At 46.3% G+C, this 20,341-nt stretch overlaps 1 protein-coding gene across 4 annotated transcripts in view; it reads left to right on the top strand.

Moving 5' to 3' along the window:
• MAP7 (microtubule associated protein 7) overlaps nt 1-20,341 on the top strand; it is a 169,183-nt gene that overhangs the window by 85,324 nt on the left and 63,518 nt on the right. For all 4 annotated transcript variants that reach the window (XM_058671547.1, XM_058671491.1, XM_058671394.1 and 1 more), the window contains exon 2: nt 17,933-18,031. In XM_058671547.1, coding sequence (XP_058527530.1) covers nt 17,933-18,031 — 99 coding nt within the window. The remainder of the gene's footprint in view (nt 1-17,932; nt 18,032-20,341) is intronic.

Below are 20,341 nucleotides of genomic sequence, written 5' to 3' on the forward strand. Positions count from 1 at the left end.
TGTGGATGATAACTGCTTGCTTTGCCACAGTGATTTTACAAGTCTCATAGGATGGATGCACTATACAGAGCTTGATAAATGGCTGTGAGCAACAAACCTGCTGTCTTCTCTTTCAAAACTTGAGCCTTACAGTGAGCAGTGCTTATTTGATGCTGTGAAGTTAACTTTTTTGTTAATTTTGTCCCAGGCAACATTTTCCTTATGCAGTTCCTTTGATATCCTGTAAGAGAACAGGCCTTATGGGGCAAGGGCTGACCAGGTATCCCGGATTAGTATATACTTAACTGGACATTTCTAGTTAGAACCTGAGATGTAGTTGTAGATAATCTTTTAAAAATATGATAATCCAACATCAGAATATGAAGTTTTATAATTGATATTTTAAACTATTTGGGTTTCTTTGGTTTTATAATCATCCCAATTTTTTTGATAAAATGGAGTTTTGAGAAAATGCGCTAAGATTTTTTTGCCAATGAAATGAAAATCAGCAAAATTGGCTTGCAATAATTTTCAAATCACTAGAATCTAAATATATTGTCTACTCATATTTCATTGTAGGCTCCTAGGAAGTGACTGTATCCTTAAAAATCTAGACAAAACTGCAAATTCAGCTGAGTTACCTCCAGCTAATGTAAGTCAGAGGAGTATTGGATTTTTAAAATTCCAGCCTAGACAGTGCCTGTGTTCGATTCTGTGAAGTGGCTATGAATTTGGGGAAACTGCTAGCAGGCGATGTTGGCTCCTATCCAGAGGAAGATTATGCCGCCCAGTCATGTGACAGACAGCTAAGTCCTTTCCTAGGAACAAAGTTGTTTGGCTTCCTGACATCTCTGTGCCACAGGTTCAGGACAGAGGCAGGAAGATTCTTACCGTCTTAGCACTGGTGTAGGGCCCAGTACTCTGGGTGGGCTCCTGGTCCTGTCCAGTGCAGTTACCAAGGAGTTAGACAAAAGCCTAATTCCTGGAAAGTCTCCCTGTGCTGTACTGGGAACAGAAACACTTTGGCCACGGACTGCTCAGCCTGGGGCTCGAGGAAGAACTTCAGCCTGGCACAGCCCTAGCTGTTGTGGGCATCTGGGGAGTAAACCAGGAAACAAAAGATCTCTGTCTCTCCCTCTGCCTTTCAAACAAAAAACCAAATCTGTGTTGATGATGATGATGCACAAGATGCTGTTTATACTGACTTTGACTCCCTGTGCGGTAGAATTTTACTTTCACTTTACTCGCGCTTGATTGCCGAGGCTTATCTCTTAATATAGAAAGCAGATACCAGGGCAGGCACGGATTATCCAGTGCAGCGACTTAGAGCATTGGTTTTAATGTCATCAAATTAGTTTGCCCACACTGAAGACCAGCCTCTATGCATTGCGGTAATGTGATTAAAAAATGATTAAGGTCTTCTGAAATTAAGTTAGGAAGTTTGGCTTTTTTTTTTTAGTGGTTAATAAGAGTTAATTTATTGCATCATTCAAGTTTCTACATGTGGATTTTTGGGAATGTATTCATTATCATAGCATTTTCCTCTTAGGTTTCTTTGCTCATATTTTGCTAATGTTCATATTGGGTTTTTTTAAAACTTTAATTATATCTATTTTTGATGATAGTTTATTAGGGTGATAAGGGTCAAAGGCTACAGGAAGGTGGGTGAGATCACCATTTCCACATTTCTCTTTTTTTTTTCTTTCATGTATCTGGGGGAAGAGGGAGCGTAGACAAGCAAAGAAGCCATACCCAGCCTCCCAGACATCTCTGCACCCTGGGATGGAGGACAGCCACCCGACACCATCCCAGGGTCCCCGACTTGGGGCATGCTCTGAGGCTATTGCTCAAGAGACTTTGATAGTTCAACAGTTCTGACTTGCCGCCGATCTCGCAACTCCAGGCACAACAAAATCGCTCCAGAATCCACTGGTTGACGTAGTGCACTCTACAGTCTCCGTTTGCCCAGATATTCACTGTTAGTTGATCAGTTTGTTCGGTCCTCTGTCATGGTACTGAGGTGTACTCCGCAGGCTCCAATGTACTACCATATCCTCCATGTGCACCTGGACATGCTGTCCACTGCTCCATCTGAGCCACTAAAGAGGCTCAGCATTGACACATGCACTCCACGGTCAGACCATGGAACCTGCAATTCTCTCCATGGTTGGGGTTCTGAATCCAGCGATTCAGTTGGAGGGATCCCCAAAGAAACAAACAATCTGGTCTGAGATGATCCCAGACCAGATTCTTGTGCTTGCCATTACAGGGTCTGGCACAGTCCATTACCCAAATCAGCTTATTATACATATGCTGGTAGTTGGAATGGCTGGGTCAGTTCTGTCTGCAGCCTTGTCTTCTACACAAACCAATGGGTGTTGCAATCCAGCCCAATCCTGCCCATCACACACTTGACTCTCACGTAAACCAGTGGGAGCTGCAGTCTTGTCGAAGTAACCCGCAATAAGCCCCACCAGGCCTGCCCCCTACCATGGTTCCCCTGTTTGCCAGGATGGACAACAGACTGCTCCAGTCTGTTTCACATCCCATTCAGCTCTCATACATGTCAATGAGCATTGAAGCCTGGTTCAGCCCAACCAACCCCACTATCTAGTACACACATGTGCCAGTGGGTGCCACTCTTTGTTTAGCCATGCCTCCCTCAGTCCTGGTTCTCATGCTCACCAGTGGGAGTGGCAACCCAAGAGGGAAGTCATCACTGTTTCCGTAATGAGCCCACTCCCACTCCCAAATTTGTACTCTCCAGGTGATTCAGCAGGTTAACTTGACAGAAATAGCCCCCCCATGCCAGCATCTGCCAGCTGATGCTACAGCAAAGCCCAGCCAATCCACACCCACTCTGGCTTACGCATGCACCAGTAGGAACGGTCAACCCGGCCTGGCTTTTCCCTGATCTAGCTCACATGAGGCCAGCATGTGTTATAGCCCTGACTGGTGTGGTCTAACCCCCTTCCCAACTTACACTCTCAAGTGGGAGTGGTGGTCCAACAGGGGATCCCCATGAAAACCGCCTACTGGGATCTCCCCCTCTACCTTCCTGCCCCAGTCTCATTGTGCTAGTTGAGTGCTGTGGCCCAATCTGGCATGGCCTGCCTCAGCTCGGCATTTGCCAGTAGATGCAGTAGCCTGACTAGACCTAGCCCACCCCCAATTCCAGCTCACACTGATGGGGGCTACAACCTAGCCCTGCACAGCCCAGCACAGCCAGCACCCAGTCCTGGCCCTCGTGTGAACTGGCGTGTGTTGCGACCGAACCCGGCCCAACCCGTACTCCGTTCTGGTGCTCAGATTCACCAACAGGTGATGTGAACTGGCCCTGCCTGCTTCGCCCCGGACCTGTGCCAAATGTATGCCAGTGGGTACCATCCCCTAGCCTGGTCTGGGCTGCTCACTGTCATGGTTCTTGCACTCACCTGCAGGGACTGTGTCATATAGAAAAAGAAGGTGAATTTTTCATATGTGAAATAAAACTCTGTTCAGGTTTTCATTGCTTTTTTTTTTTCAAGATTTATTTATTTTTATTGCAAAGTCAGACATACAGAGAGGAAGAGACAGAGAGGAAGATCTTTCATCCGTTGATTCACTCCCTAAGTGACTGCAACAACTGGAGCAGAGCCGATCTGAAGCCAGGAACCAGGAACTTTCTCCAGGTCTCCCACGCGGTTGCAGGGTCCCAAGACTTTGGGCCATTCTCTACTGCTTTGCCAGGCCTTTATCAGGGAGTGGGATGGGAAGCTGGGCTGCCGGGATTAGAATTGGCACCCATATGGGATCCCGGCACGTGCAAGGTGATGATTTTAGTCACTAGGCTATCGTGCTGGGCCTAGCTTTTCATTACTTCTAATGAAAAAACCTAGGAGGGCCTTCTTGGGGTAAGAAGAATGTGTATTTCAGGTGATGCTGTGGTTCACTGTGAGGGTTGGCTAGGTCTAAGATCACTTCAGTGAACAAACCTCCCACCCTCACTCCTAGCCCCAAAACCACCTTCTGGAGGCAAGACCCAAGGGGCATGAGACTTCCCACCATCTGTACCTCCCAGTCGCTCTGGTTACATCAGAGGTCCACCTTAAATCTATCAACCATTACCATAGTGTTCCAGCCAGCTGAGCCAGTAACATGGACAGGCGAAGGTCTGGGAATGAAGCACCAACAGGGAGACCAGTGATGGTGGAAGTCTCTCTCAAGCCTCTCTTTATTCTCCTTATATACTCATTCCCCCAAGCCCTTTAACAGAATAGGATGCAATTGAGTCTGATTAGACCAGGTACGTTTAGCCTCAAGCCCATTCCCTGTAGTGCTCAGCTTAAGAGTGCTGATCAACTCCTTAGCCCACAACAGGTCCCCCTTTTTTGTCTTAAAGCAGACTTGAATGCACCTGTCTTAGGTTGTGGACTCTCAGGTTATCAGCCTTACCTGTCATTGGGAATCTCTGTAGCAAGAGGGAGCCCCTGTCTTAGGTTGGTCAGTACCTGGTCCATCTTACCCGTCACTGGCTGCTATTCAACGCGTTGCTTACTGCAGCTGCACAAACCATACTTGGGGAGGCTGGTAACCCTGTTCCATGGCTAGGAGTGTTTTTAGCTCGGTAGCAATGAACAGACATCAGTTTCTGGGCTTGGAAAACATTTTGCACTTGCATAGATGATCACACAAAAAGGCATATGATGGGATACAAGAGGCCTAGACCAAATCTCACAGCATCTGCTGTTCCTTTGCCAACAAATCAACCCACAGTTACAACGCAAGCATGCCCACCCGCACGTGTTCATCAGTAAAGTCCTGTTGTTCCATAACTCTGGTAGTCTGTTCCATGACCTTGTTCACTGTCACCACGGTATCTGGTGGTGGCGGCTGCTGACGTACTGGCTACGATGGTCGCCATTATGCCAAAGTCTCTTTTATTCTTTATGAAGCCAACAGAGGCCTCTCCATCAGTCCCAACAGGCACAGACAGGATTCAGGGCAGCTGCAGCATAACAGCAGTATCGCAATAGCCATTCTAGCACGCCGTCAGGGTGCACTGGAACTCAGTGTCATTCACTTTAGAAGGTTTCCTGTATGTGAGAGAGAAACATGGGGATAACACAGGCAGACACAAGCTTCAAATTCAAGGAGCTGAGGTTCACCCACATGAGTGAGTCCTGAAGTCCAGAGGAGTGATGGAACTAATAAATTCCATAGGAATAATTGCATTCCTAAAGAAGGGAAAATGGGGCACATGCGGTGCATGTTCATACCCCAAAAAGCTGCCACGTAGAAAAGGTGGGTATTTTCCCCGTGGTAATAACAGGGGAATGATAAGAAAAAGCACAGGCAGAAATTGAGCTATTTATAAAGGGAGGGCCAGACCCCCAACAGCTGGGGTCGCACCCCAGACAGTCTGATAGTCTGGTTTAAGGAGAAACTGGCAGGAAGTGTTAGGACCTAGGTGCTCACAGGAGAAAGAAAAGATAAAGAGAGGGGTGCTTAACAAATACTAATATACTTACGTAATATATAAAAGCCTAATATACTTGCTTGTCCCATTGATCTTCCGATTCAAATGCCATTATCTTGGCCAGTACCCGAGCTTTCACAAGACTCAGCAGCAGGAGCTTGCCGGACAAGCCTCTCAGGAATCCACCTCGGACCATTTTCGTTTTCTCGGAAACACAGACTGATCCTCGCTCCCAAATGAGGACGTGATCTGGGCCTTGCCACTGACCAGTCAAGGGATCCTTCCACATCACATAACCCTTCTGCTTCTGAGACGGATTCCAATGATGATCTGCAGCAGACCGTCCTTCAGCATCCAGTGTTAGGAAATTTAAGACAAATAACTAAACCCTGTTTTCTTCTGTCCAGCCCTGCAAGCATTATCTGACTTCACCATGGGGAGCAGCACTAACTGTGCTATTCATGCCCCCTGGGGCAAAACTGCAACTCCAGCATGAACACTGGCTAAAACTTTAATTTCCCCTGTACATTCTGCATCAGTCACTCCTGGGGTAATGTGAACTCCTTTCAAGGCCGTGCTGCTTTGTCCCAGCAGAAGTTCTACAATGTCAGGGGGTAGTGGCCCATAAATTTCTGTGGGAATAGCCTATACGCTATTGGGGTGTCAATACGACGTAGGAGGTGGTGTGGAGGTCCCATCCTCCGCTGTCTGGGCTCCCTCAGACAAGGTCATGAATGGCCTTTGTCCCTGAGGGACAAACTAAATCGCTGCCCCATACATTGGTGCTTGCAGCTCCCGGGGCTGGCCCCTGCTCCCGTTTCCTGGCACAGACAGCTGCCTGGAGATGTCTATCTTGGACCTGCATTCATTTGCCCAGTGTTTCCCACGTTGGCATCGGGGGCAAACTCCTGGGGACTGCCTGTCCATTTTAACAGGAGCCTGTGCACAAACCTGGAGTGGGCAGTTCCAGTGGATATGCCCTAGCTGGCCGCATTTGAAACATCCTTGTTTTGGGTAGGCCCCCGAGCCTACGGTTGTGCCACCACGCAATGCCTCTGCAATGGCTGCACCCATTATCTGTCCTTCCCCGATGTCCTTACAAAGTTTAAGATACGCGTTAAGGGGCTTATGCTTCGAAGGTCTAATTGCCACCTGGCACCATTTGTTGGCATTTTCATATGCTAGTTGCTTTACAAAAGGCATGGCTTGATCTGCATCACCGAATACCCTATCTGCAATTACTAGTAGGTGATCTACAAATGCCTGGTAGGGCTCATCCGGGCCTTGGACAATTTTGGAGAGATGTGCATGTAGCGAGCCCTTTGGTGATAAAGACTTCCAGACCCTTACTGCAGCAGCAGCGGTCTGTGCGTAAACCCTGGGTCATAATTAAGCTGATTCTGTGCATTAGCAAAATTCTCCTCTGCTGTCAACATATCATAATTTCTCTCAGGAAGGCCTGCCTGGGCAATTTGCTGTGCTGTGTCAAGGCAAATCTCATAGAACTCGGATTTCCACATTAGAAAATCGCTCCCATCTACAGTGGCCCTACAGAGCTGTTTCCAATTGGCCAGGGTCAAATTGGTAGGTGCCAAGGCTTCAATCATGGAAATGGTGAAGGGGGCTGATGGGCCATATGTGGCAATAGCATCCCTCAGACTCTTTATGTCCTTAAAGGACAGTGCCAGGTGCTGTCTGATTCTCTGCCCCTGCTGATCTTCTACCTCAGCTACCGGGAAGGCAAAGCGCCTAGCAAGGGCAACTGCCTCAGGGTCTCCTTGCTCCTGTGCTTGCTGTACCGCACGTTCCACAGCTGAAAGAAAAGTTGAAAGCAGGGGTCCAGTGCAAGCCCTAACAGTGCATCCACTCTGTTCCTGCCTGAACTGAAGGGAGACACGCTGAAGTTGCTCTTATAAATCTTTTACAACTGTGCTCAGATATGATGGCACCAATGGCTCAGGTGGCGCAGAGGGCTCTGTGCCTGTCCAAGAGAGATTTTTGCTTGGCACACGCTCTACAGGTGGAGGATCCTCAACAAACTCATTTCTATCCTTTTCCTCTTCATCCTCCTCAGAAGAGGACTGCGAATCTTCTTCGTGCACTTTGTGCAGACATTGTCTGGTTTGGGATTCCTTCTCCTTTTTTACCCTGGTTTGCAGCTCTCTCCTCCCTCTAATGGACAATTTTTTTGCGGCAGGGTTGCACCACTGCTTGAGGGGATGGCAAAGCACTTTTTGCCAAATGCCAGAGAAGGAAGGTGACTATAATGAGAGCAAACCATGGGAATACGTTGCAGACAGTTTCAAAGAAACTCTGCGAGGCCTTAAGCTTAGTGTCGGTGCCTTGTGACGGGAGCAGATCTCTGATTCCTTTAATCACCTGCGTTTTAGTGAGTTCTTGCCCCATGATAAATTTTACTTATGCCCTTGCAAAAATTTTTAAACCTGCTTCTAGATTTCCGGGGTCCCTCAGATTGTCCCTCATGCCCCAAGATGGGGAGAAGGTCTGGGGATGAGATTAATTATGCCCCCCCAGAGTTCCAAGGATCCCTCAGATTGTCCCTCGTGCCCTAGCACAGGGAGAGAGTCTGGGGATGAAATCAGTTATGCCCCTGCAAAATTCCTAAATTCTAAACTTACCTTCATAGGTCCAGGGGTCCCTCAGATGTCCTTTGTGCTGTGCCCCACGTTGGGCGCCATTTGTTCCAGCCAGCTGAGCCAGTAACGTGGACATGGCGAAGGTCTGGGGATGAAGCACTGACACGGAGACCAGTGATGGTGGAAGTCTCTCTCAAGTCTCTCTTTATTCTCCTTATCTACTCTTTCCCCTAAGCCCTTTAACACCATAGGATTTCTGGATATAGACATCTGCATGCATTTGGGAGCTAAATCCTGTTCAATCCATAACAAGCTCTTACTTGTGAGACTGACTTCCACCATCCCTTGACTCTTTGTTGTTTTTCCAAGAAGGCACAGAGTTGTGGTAAATACTTGGCACAGTGTCAGATTCTTTTCTGGAATCTTTTAGGCAGGAGAAACGAGGGCTTGGTCAAGCTCCAGCAGTTACCGTATTTTTGTTACTGAATGTGTGTTACAAAATCACGTTCAGCCTGCCAGAAGAGTCTTGCATAAGCAACATTGAAAAGCTGATCCAAAAGTACTAACTAAGGAGCATAGGTTATAACTGTTTCTAATGCAAGATGTTTTAAAAATCTAAGTGACTAATCACATTAATGTATTCTATGAGCTTTGACACGTCACCTTTCTTGTGATTCTTTACTATGTAGCTATCTGCTAGACATTGTAGTATTTTACAAAATGAAAAAAAATCTGGGTGTGCTTTTGGCTCAACACTTTTGACGCTAATTGGGACAAGTACATTCCCTATTGCAGTGACCGAGTGTGAGTCCGAGCTCCATTCACAACTCCAGCTTCTTATTGATGCTCAGTCTGCGAGACAGCAGGTGATGGTTGTCCTGCCACCCACTTTGAGCAGACCTGGATAGAGTATGTGACTCAAGGCTTCATTCCCATCCTGCCTTGGCCATTATAGATATCTGGGGAACAAACCAGTGAATGGGAGCTCTATCATTCTTGGTCTCTGCTTGCAAAATCAAATACATGAATACATGTTGAAAACAGCAGTTACCAATAACAAGGTGTCCATTTGTTTGGAAGCTGGAACAAAGGTCGATTTTCCCTCACTCCCTTTGAAGATGCAACTCAGCAAGTTGCAGTGAACAGAAGACCCAGACAAACGCATTGGCTGTGTACACATCCTCCAGGTAGCCAAGTGAGACTGGAAACTCAAGGAAGCGCCCTGGAGAGAAGGAGTTGGGCTGTTCTATGCACATTTTTCAGCAGTAAATCATTTTTAGAGGCCCAAAGAGCAGAAGACGACCCAGGACAAAGTTCCTCTAGGCTGTAAATGTGTTTGATTGGCTTTTCTGTGGATGGTTAATCCTTAATGAGGTTTCATAACGATTGCGTTCCTTCTGACTTCCTTGGTGAGATGAGAACATTTCTCTCCCTGTGCTTGGGAAAGAGGATACAAAGTGAGTGAGAATGAGTTGAGGGAAGGTCAGAGGCCTCAGCTCTGATTCTCTCCAGTTCAGCACACTAGCAAGTCATAGGATCCTGAATTCACATCCTAAGAATACTGAAAATGTGACTGATAACACAATAAAGTCTACTGAAGTGAGATTATCATTTAAAAACTTGCCAAAAATATATAGTTACTCCTTCAGTTTGGGTTACACGTTTGTCATAATGAAACAGTGAGCTAACCTTCAAACTCATGTCTGTTGTTTGCAATGATTTTTCTTTTTCTTAAATCTATCTTCCTATTCCAAACTTCACTCAACTCTTCTTTTTCTGCTTTCTTAATCTGCTTGGAAACTAAACACATTATCAAAACCTTTTCCTACTAGACCATTTCCAGTAATCCCATACCACCCTTTTGACATTGTTCTAAGATTTTCCCCCGTGGTGAAACAAAGAAGGTACAATTACAGAAAGCCTTGAAGTGTGGGGCTTGGGCTTCAACTGTAAACTGGAAAACATAGTGCTGTACCAGTCGGACATAGACAACTCCCTGTGTGTCCTACATGGGGAATTCAAGGGTGCACACAAAGCCTGCTGTGGATCCACTCTGCTTTCCCTAGGAAGTTCATGCAGGTCTCTTGATGCTTCCTGTCTGGCGATGACTGCACCTCTAGCTTGACAGTATGACCAGTTGTCTGGGAGCAGGATGCTAGATAAGGAATAGAAGAGAATAGTGGCAGGTTCTTGCGTAGCAGACCGATGAGGAAATGGGCCGGACAGTGGTCTTGCCTCCCCAGGACAGGAGGACAGCAGCTCTGCCCCTCCCCTGCTCCACTTAGATGCCATTGGCTTCATTTGTCCCCTTGCTAGGATGAGCCATCTGTGTGAGTCTCCCTCACCCTACATCTGGCATCTTCTGTGCAGTGTACCACTGCTTAGGTGCATGTCGTAAAGCAATGGTCCTATAAAAGAATTCCCTTGAGTTAGTTGGCCAGCTTGGTTCTGGCTCTGCCCTGTATGACCCCAGCTTAGGCAGATTGAGGATCTGCAGTTGCACTGGCTGGTTGGAAGTGGACCCAGCATACTTGAAATGAATGTATTTACTGGACAACAAGCATAGCAGCTGCAGCCTGCAGATCCCCCTAGCCAGCAGTGCCCATGTGTGAGGGCTAGGTTGGCATGCTGCTATATGCCAGGAGGTAACATGCCATATACTCACTAGTCTTCTGCTTTGGAGAGTTGGTGAAATTTGTAAGACCACTCTTTTGTTTTGGTGGGAGTTTCCCCCCAGATTGGAGTTTTTTTATTTCATGTGTCTTCATTTGTTACTACAAATAGATATTCAGTAGTTTCCAAAAGCTGCTATTTGAGATCTCTTGTTTGATCTCCTATTTGAGGATATATGCAAAGTGGATAATTAAAGCCATCAAAGAGCTGGCACCTGTTTTAAATCTCCTCTTGCCTTTCCTAGGCAGAGCAATATTTTGTGATTTAAACCTATTTCCTAGGCTGATCCTGAGTCTGATCATTTTGCTGAGTGGCACCAAGTCCTTGCCTCATCAGATCTCTCTTTGTGCTATGGCATGGTGTTCTTCATTACTTCGTAGATTATAATATATTTACTTCAGGTCAGAAATCACGTGCCTGTGGATGTCCGCAGCAGTTTCAGATCCAACAGTGCATTGGGACCAACAGCCAGTCTGTGCCACTCACGGAAGACCTGATTCCAGCTTCAAGGAGGACACCCTGGGGACCAGGAAGTGTTCTTCCTCCTTTAACTCCACTTCCTGTTCAGGAAAGGCACCAGTGCTCTTGTGTCAGCCTTGGCAGTTGGTGGAGAGAGTGTTTGTTTATTCTTCCCGGAGCCAGGCAGAAGTGGTAGTGAGGAGCAGTTGTGTAGACGACCTTGGAATCCTAAACCATGGAAAAGGACAGTTGTTGCTCAGTGATTATCAAGAGTTACTCTAGATGACCTGGTTCTCTCTGGGAACCTGTCACTTGCAGAAATCCGCTGATCTCTAAGACATTTCCCATTTAAATGCTGCTAAAACCTTCCTGTGGCATCTTTATTTCCCCTTTGGGACTTTGCTGCTCTTGCTAATGTCAAAACTAAAACTGATAAGCTCTAGCATGATGAACCAGCACTTCTTTCTGATGGGAACAATCAGAGTACATGAGATCCATGAAGCACCAACTGAAAGAGCTGCTGAAACAGGAAATAAGTAGACAAGGGCCACTAAGACAACAGCCTGTTAGAACAAGGTATTTTTATCACCCAAGCAGCATCTTGTCCTGTCACCTTGTTTATGCCTTCTAGTTCATGCATTCTCTTCTGGAGCCTAACTTTTTAAGTCAGGCTCCCCTTCCACTCCCACTTCCTTCCACATTTCCTGAACTTTTCCCCAACTGCTCAGCATGTTCTGAGCCTCGCCTCCAGCCAGTAGCCATGTCTGCCTGAGAGTGGCGAGGTGGTTGCTGGGGGAACTGAGGTGTGCCATGAGGTAGCAGCTAGAAGGGGAGACTGAAGACAGATTTGGGGAGATTTTTGGGAGGGTGAAGCACTTGCCTTCATTTTGTAAACGGATACATCTAGGATTGTTTTTCATTGTGAGCATAGAATGTCCCCTAAGATAAATTTTTAAATAAATGTAATCTAAGTGAATGATTGCTAGTAGTGGTCTCTGAGAGCCTGGTCTCTGTTACTCCCTGGATCTCTTTTGCTCATGACAGCCTCCTGACTACCACATGGGTGCTCGGCCTTCCCAATTAGGTCCAAGTTCAAGGCAGGAAGGAAAGGAGGAGGGAAAAGCCTCTGGTCCAGACCACTGAATCAGTCTTGTCTTAAGGATCCCCCCTACACACACACCCACCAATTTCAGTTTTCAGAGAATTGACCAGAATGAGGAGACAGGCCTGTGGTACAGCAGGGTATGCTGCCTCTTTATTGTTGGTTGTTGTTTTTTTGTTTTTAATCAGATTTACAAAGAGAGAAGAAAGAAATATCTCCATCTGCTGGCTCTGCTGGAGTTGAGCCAATCTGAAGGCAGGAGGCAGGGGCTTTTTCCAGTCTCCCACATGGGTGCAGAGTCCTAAGGCTTTGGGCCATCCTCTACTGCTTTTCTAGGCCACAGGGAAGGAGCTAGAAGGGAAGTGGAGCAGCCGGAACACAAACTAGCACCCATGCAAAATTCCGGTGGATGAAACACAAGGACCTTAGCCTACTGCACTGAGCCCTATGCTGCCTCTTTGGACATCTGCATCCAATACTGGAATGCTGGTTTTAATCCCAGCTGCTTTACTTTTTTTTTTTTTTTTTTAATTGGAAAGTGAGATATGCAGAGAGGAGGAGAGTTGGAGAGGAAAATCATCTGTCCATTGATTCATTCCCCAAGTGGCTGCAATGGACGAAGCTGAGCCAGTTGGGAGCCAGGAGCCAGGAGCTTCTTCCGGGTTTCCCATGCGATTCAGGGTCCCAAGGCTTTGGACCATCCTCTACTGCTTTGCAAGGCCATTAGCAGGGAGTTGGATGGGAAGCTGGGCTGCCAGAACATGAACCAGTGCTCATGTGGGATGCAGGCACATGCAAGGCAAGGACTTTAGCCTCTAGGCTACCACACAAGACGCAACTGTTTTACTTCTGATACCACTTCCTGCTAATACATTCTAGAAGGCAGCAGGTGATGGCTCAAGTTCTTAGGGCTCTGGCATTCAAATAGGGGATATGGATGAAATTCCAGATCCCTGGCTTCAGGGACCAGTCCCCACTTGGGAGTGAACCATAACAATTCATTCTTTCTGTTTCTCTCTCTTTCTCTCTCTCTGTTTTTCCCTCTCATTCTCTCTCACTTCCTCCCTGCTTGTCACTCTGCCTTTCAAGTAGATGAAAATTAACTTTCTTTTAATAATTTGGATATGGCATTTCTTTTTTTTAAAAAAGGATCTATTTATTTAAGCTTTATTTGTTTTTATTACAAAGTCAGATAGACAGAGAGGAGGAGAGACAGAGAGGAAGATCTTCCGTCCGATAGTTCACTCCCTAAGTGAGCACAACAGCTGGTGCTGTGCCGATCCGAAGCCGGGAACCAGGAACCTCTTCCAGGTCTCCCACACGGGTGCAGGGTCCCAAAGCATTGGGCCGTCCTCGACTGCTTTCCCAGGCCACAAGCAGGGAGCTGGATGGGAAGTGGAGCTGCCGGGATTAGAACCGGCGCCCATATGAGATCCCGAGGTGTTCAAGGCGAGGACTTTATCCGCTAGGCCACACCGCCAGGCCCGGATTTATTTATTTTTGTGAGAGAGGAGAGACAGAGAGAGAGAGAGAGAGGAGAGAGAGAGAGCGCACTTCCAGATGCTAGTTCACTTCCCTGATAGCTGCAGTGGCTGGAGCTGGGCTGTTCCAAAGCTAGGAACCTGCAGCCTCCAGGTCTCCCATGTAGTTGCAGGGGCCCAAATTCTTTGGCCATTGCTGTTTAGGAAGCATTAGCAGGGAGCAGGATTAGAAGTGGAGCAACTGGGAATCTAGCCAGAGCCCATGAGGGTTGCCCGCACTGCAGGTGGATGCAACGGGAACAGTTTGAAAGGATTTTATGAGAAAGAGATTTGCACTGGACTGTGACCAATGGGTTGATGCTGTGGTACTGTAATGGAGGGCACGTGTTATTTTTTATTCATAAACCAACAGAATGAAGACCAGGAGTGAAGCTGAGTACGGACTCTGAGCTTTGGGCCTTAGCAGTGTGCCCAGGCAGACTTGTGTGCTGTGACAGACATGCCAATGGGGAAGATGGGGTGGGCAGAGCCTGCGCATATTGAACTCTGTGCTTCCGGCTCAGTTTTGCTGTGAACCTAAGACTGAGCCTACAGGCAAGATTGAGAGTAAATATTCAGAGAGATCTTGAAGCTGGTATTCCAGGGAGGTTGGAAGGGGCGGTCACAGGCGGGAAATGACCGCAGGTAGGATGGCACGGAGAGCATGATTGGCCCTTGATCTTAACAAGCTAGTAATTAATGCAGCAAGGTGGAGGAACCCACCATGGGGGGAGGGTGGGGGGAGAATCCCAGATTCTATGTAATTACAACACAATGTAATCAATGAATAAATTTAATTAAAAAAAAAACAAGCTAGTAATTAAACATTTGCTACAAGTGGAGACGAATCTGGATAAACAATCTTTCAGGACTTTCCACTCAACTTTAGTGAATTTCACAACATTTACATAAGAAAATGTTGTGAAACATTTTGGATGGATGAATTATAGATATTCTCCAATCAATATGTGTGTTTATTTCCCTGATGGATACGCTAATTGATGGTTGCTGCATCTGCCCAGACTTACTACCCCTGGCAGCACACAACTCGGGCCTCGCACACTAGCCCTTAAAAGCCGGGGCCATAGACTGGACGTGATGACTGACCTGGGCCCGTGAAGCTGGCAGTGCCTGTGTGAGCATGTGCAGTGTTTGACTTTCTGTGAAACAGGCAGCAGGTGGCAAGGATGAGCAGTCCTCCTACAAGACAGAGCTGGGGACCCCCACGAGGTACAAGGAAGGAAGAGGTTAAAAAAATGTGGTCCACGTTGCTAATCTAATGGATACTCTATTTCCCTCAATGGATTAAAATTGCATTTATGTTTCTTTATAAAACTGATGTCTTAATAAAGCTGTCCACAATTTCCATGGCTTTTCTGTCTTGTGGACATTGATGAACAATGTATAAAACCCTGACTTTTAGCCACTTTAGTTCTCTTCAGAGTGTTATCTAGTTGAAGTAAAAACAAACTCTTTTTTTTCTCCCCACTCAGTGCCTTTAATTAAGCAAAGTATAATAAAGTTGAGCTGTAATTATTTTCCTTTTCCAAGTTTTTAAATAGTTGCTTCTAATTACACATTAAGGGTAATTGAATTGGGTCTAATGTTACATACTCTGTACCCAGCTGTTGAAATTCAGACGGGTGACTGCAAACCCTGAATTACCAGCTCTCAGTGTGACTGGCAGACCAGCATGGTTGGACTCCCCTAGCCATGTTGGTACCTTTCCCTGTACTTTGCTGGGTCATGAACAGCACCCACAGCATGGAGCAGGGCTGATCTCTGTGGCAGGTAGCATTGGCACTGGTGACAAGTCGGTTACCAGGTGGAGGAAAAGTCTTGCCTTTACTCTGGTTTAGAGTATTGCGGCTGGAAAAATAGTGTTTTCTGTTCCTAATGATGCCCCCTGGCTGAAGGAAAGATTTTGTTATTTATGCATCCTTTCATTCATTTGATAAAAGCCTTTTTGGTTGTATTGAAAGTATGTAAGGGTTAGTTCCCTCAGATAAATGTGTCAGCCAGAACTTGGTATGTGAATCAAGGAAGGGGGTGCTCTTCGTGCAGTGGGTGGTTAATTCCACGTGGTCCCTATAGCATAGATGGCACTTTTCTGGAATATGCTGTCCCCAGGGTCAGCCAAGGTGGATGTGTCTGGCTCGTTAACAGGTTCTCAGAGCAATCTTACTAGGTGACTTTGGGAAGAGGTCGAGGGCAGATCGCTCAAAGCAATGTGCCCGTCTGGTGCTGTGAGCAGGGACCGCAATCCCTGTGCAGTCCCCCTGTCCTGTGGGCCGTGCTGGGGGTGGGGTCATGTGCAGTGGAGTAGAGTGTGCGCTGGGAGAACAGGATCGTTGTCATCCCTTGGAGACTAACTCTCAGGCCCACTCTAACTCAGCAGCCCTTTCAATTATGTGGCTAAAGCGCCATTTAATTTTGAGTCATACCTGATACAATGACAAAAACCATCCTGGACAAACATGAACTGTTTTCTTTCTTTTCCAGGTGACCTTGACATGGCAAGTCTAGAATCTTCACAGCTACAGAAATATGACCACATGTATTCTTTATTCTTTTCATTGGTCATCTTGTTTTGATGCTTTTTCTTGTTAGGCTTTGGTCACAGTTTGCCCCCAAGCACACAAGCTACCCTGCATCCTCTGAGCGTTCATTCAGTGTCACATTGTGCCAGATAATGCATCAGCTTCTAGGGACTTAGTGAATATAAGAAGCTGTGGCTCCGCGTTTCAGGTTGTACCAGTGAAGGGAAAATTTATCATAAATCTTCCTCTGGCCAGTATCACCCAAAGCCTCTGTTTATGTGGAAGCTGCTTCTTTAAGTGGAGAATGTGATGGGCTTAAACTTCAGCCCTGAGACGCAGTTAAGCAACCTGCCCTTACCATGGTAATGTTACTAACCAAGAAGTTGTTGAAAAAACATGGACCTTCATAGTGGTGGAAGAGAAAGATGGACATGAAAGCAGGATAGCCTGAGAGCTGTAGAAACATGTCTAACCTTATGGTTAAAATGGGCAATGTATAATCTTGGGCTAAACTATCTTGCAGTTTTTTTAAATTATTTTATTAAATTTAACAGTTATATGTGAACACAGAAAAAATGTTGTGATGGATTTTAGATTTGTCTTGTGATAAAGGTGGGAAATAGTGAAAGTGGTACCAAGATAAAGGCCAGACCTCCTAGAACCTGCTGGGCCCTGACAGAGACCTTGGGTATTGCTGTTGGTGGGATGAAAACTGTTGGAGAATTTTGAACAGGAGCATGGTGTGACTTGTTTTAATGGGATCATCTGGCTGGCGAGAAAGGAATAGACTCAAAGGGCCTTGTGGCAGGGTCCTGTAGCCTAATTGAGAGGACACAGAGGTCACAGTATGCTGCTGGTTGGAAAGGTAAGGGTGCCTGAGTTGGTAGGACATTTAAGGTGGAGCTGTAAGAACTTGTTAATGGGACCTAGCGTAGTGGCCTAGCGGCTAGAGTCTTCACCTTGAATGCGCCAGGATCCCCTGTGGGCGCCAATTCTAATCCCGGCAGCTCCACTTCCCATCCAGCTCCCTGCTTGTGGCCAGGGAAAGCAGTCGAGGATGGTCTAAGACTGTGTTAAATAAACAACGTGTGAAAATCAGTCACCTGGTTTGTATAACTGAAGAAGTGCTCCTCATTCCCAACCTTGTGATTATATTTTTCGCAGATACTTTTTAGAAAATTTGGTGAATTGGATCTCCCAATCCTCATACTTGGAGGACATGCTTGATTATGTTCTTGAAATGCTATAGTTCCTAGTGCATGAGATTTGTGCAAACTAATCCGCACCCTTAGGTCCCAGTTGTGCTTCCATGGGGTCACGTTGAGTGTACAACAGGACAGCCGGGGTTGGAGGCCTTGGGGGGTCCCTAAATGTGCTTCTGCTGCCTGGGATCAGCCAAGGCCACTGACATTCGGAATGTTCCCACCACTTGAGAGTGGCTGCTGGGAGGGCCAGAGCTGTAACCACTTGGTTGTTCCATTTCCTGAGTTTAGCTAGCCCTGCACCTGATTCAAGGGCCAATGGCAAAAGTTGGTTAGGTGAAGGTTTCTGAATCTGCTTTAGGAAACTAAATACATCTTTTCTCTTTTGTCTCATTTCAATAGCGTCTGACAGCAATAAAGTGCAAGATAAGAAAACTGCCCCAAACCGGTCTTCCACTGCTACGCCTGGACAAAATAGCAGTCACTCAGGAACTAAACCAGGTACGATGCACTGTATCTGTGGTGGGGTAATGTGGTTCTCCCTAGAACCTTCCATTCTCCTAGGACTTAGAAGAGCGTGGTTCGAGTCCTGCCACCAAACACACACTCATACTTTCTTGTGTTAGTCTGAGGCTGTGACCTCTCAAAGCTTTGTTTTGTTGTTGTTTTTCTCTTTCGAATGGAGACTCAAACACCTGTATCTGCTTAGCTCTCAGACTGATTTTTACAGTCCATGACATGTAGGGCTGGGCACGTTTATTTACTGTCGGATAGTGTACAGAGACAGTAATTTTCCTCCTCAGTTTAAAATGTTAAAAGTGAGAGAATTTTTTTTGTACCTGTGTGCTCAGCATTATTGCATACCGCTTCTGTGGCTTTTTCAAAAATGACTTAAATCTTTACATATATAGCGAAGCTAATGGAGAATTACAATTTTTTCCTTCCATTTCCTAAGAAGACTGTACACTGACACAGTCATGTCATCAAATGCCCTGTGATTAAGGGCGTGTTCTGCTCAGCGATACAAACCAGCCAGCACTCTGTAAATACAATGGAAACACAATCAGAGAGCAGTGCAGGAGCTTACAGATATCCCACAACCACAGCGTGTTCCTTAGGAGGGATGAATGTGCAGTGTGGTGACAGCCAATCAACAACAGTAAAGCAAGCAAACTGACCACCCTAGGAGAGGCGTGGCAGCCCATTTCATGCTGCCTCCAAGGCCAGAGTTGCTCAAGAACTGGGTAGCTGTGAGACTAAAGATAGAAGTCATTAGACCCGCTTCACAGAAAACATTCACCACTTTGGCTCGTTTTGTGATTTAATTTTTCTCTAATGCGGAAAAGATCTTGGACACAAAAGATAAATGTAGCTTGTCACTTAGAAGAAAGGCAGTAGTAACATAACAGAGAAACAATATTATTGTAAGTACTGTTTCAGTAGGTTTTAGTGACAATGTATGGTTTTGGCAGAGATTAAATTAGCCATCTGAAATTTCCCTGTTAGCTTGCCTTTTCTTTCATCCGTCCATCCATCCACCCACTTCCCAGCCACCATCTGATTGTTTACTGAGTTGCTCGGGGCCTATACAGACAGACTGCCCAGCCTGTGTGCTCAGCAAGCTTATTCTAGCAGATGCTTCTTCCTTAAAATTCAAGTGAGAAATTGAATTCTTAAACATTTGTCTCTCCATAAGAATATAGCACAGCTAGATTTCTTTGTCCTTGTCTTCCCTTTCATATTCACTGTTCCATCTTGAATTCTTACATTCTTTACTGTGCAGTAGTAACCTTTGTGTCTCGACAACACTGTTTCATTCTATGTTAGCACCATGAAGATACCCGGGATATGTTGTTAAAAGACAAAGCCACGGGCCCAGCAGGATAGCCTAATGGCTAAAGTCCTCATCTTGCATGCCAGGATCCCATATGGGCGCCAGTTCTAATCCCGACAGCCCCACTTCCCATCCAGCTCCTTGCTTGTCACTTGGGAAAGAAGTCAAGGATGGCCCAAGGCCTTGGGACCTTGCACCCATGTGGGAGACCTGAAAGAGGCTCCGGGTTTCTGACTTCGGATTGGCACAGCTCTGGTCATTGCAGCCGCTTAGGGAGTAAATCAGCAGATGGAAGATCTTCCTCTCTGTCTCTCCTCCTCTCTATTTATCTGCCTTTCTAATAAAAATAAGATAAACCTGAAAAAAAAAAAAAAAGACAAAGCCTTAGGCCCGGCACAGTAGCCTAGCAACTAAAGTCCTCACTTTACACGTGCCAGGATCCCATATGGGTGCTGGTTCATGTCCTGGCATCCCCGCTTCCCATCCAGCTCCCTGATTGTGGTCTGGGAAAGCAGTCAAGGTTGGCCCAAGCCTTGGGACCCTGCACCTACATGGGAGACCCAGAGGAGGCTCTTGGATCCTAGCTTCAGGTTGGCTAGCTCTGGCATTGCGGCCACTTGGGGAATGAATCAATGGACAGAAGATCTTCCTCTCTGTCTCTCCACCTCTCTGTGTATCTGCCTTTCCAATAAAAGTAAATACATCTTTTAAAAAAAGATAAAGCCCTGCCCTTCAGTTGATAATACTGCAGATTGAAGCGGTGTAGGAATAGGTGATCATGACAGAGTACCAATGTGATGAGAGTGATGTGTGCCTTCATCCCAGTGGACCCCTGTCTTCTTAAGGCCATTTGACTTGCATGGCTCACATCAGCTGACATAAGGAGACAGTTCATTTATAATGGTGCCTTCCAGCATCCATTGTGCTTGCTTGTATGTGCTTGACAGATAAAGATGTTCTATACAGAAGGCTTATAT

This window comes from Ochotona princeps, chromosome 1, assembly GCF_030435755.1.
Source record: "Ochotona princeps isolate mOchPri1 chromosome 1, mOchPri1.hap1, whole genome shotgun sequence".
NCBI lineage: Eukaryota > Metazoa > Chordata > Mammalia > Lagomorpha > Ochotonidae > Ochotona > Ochotona princeps.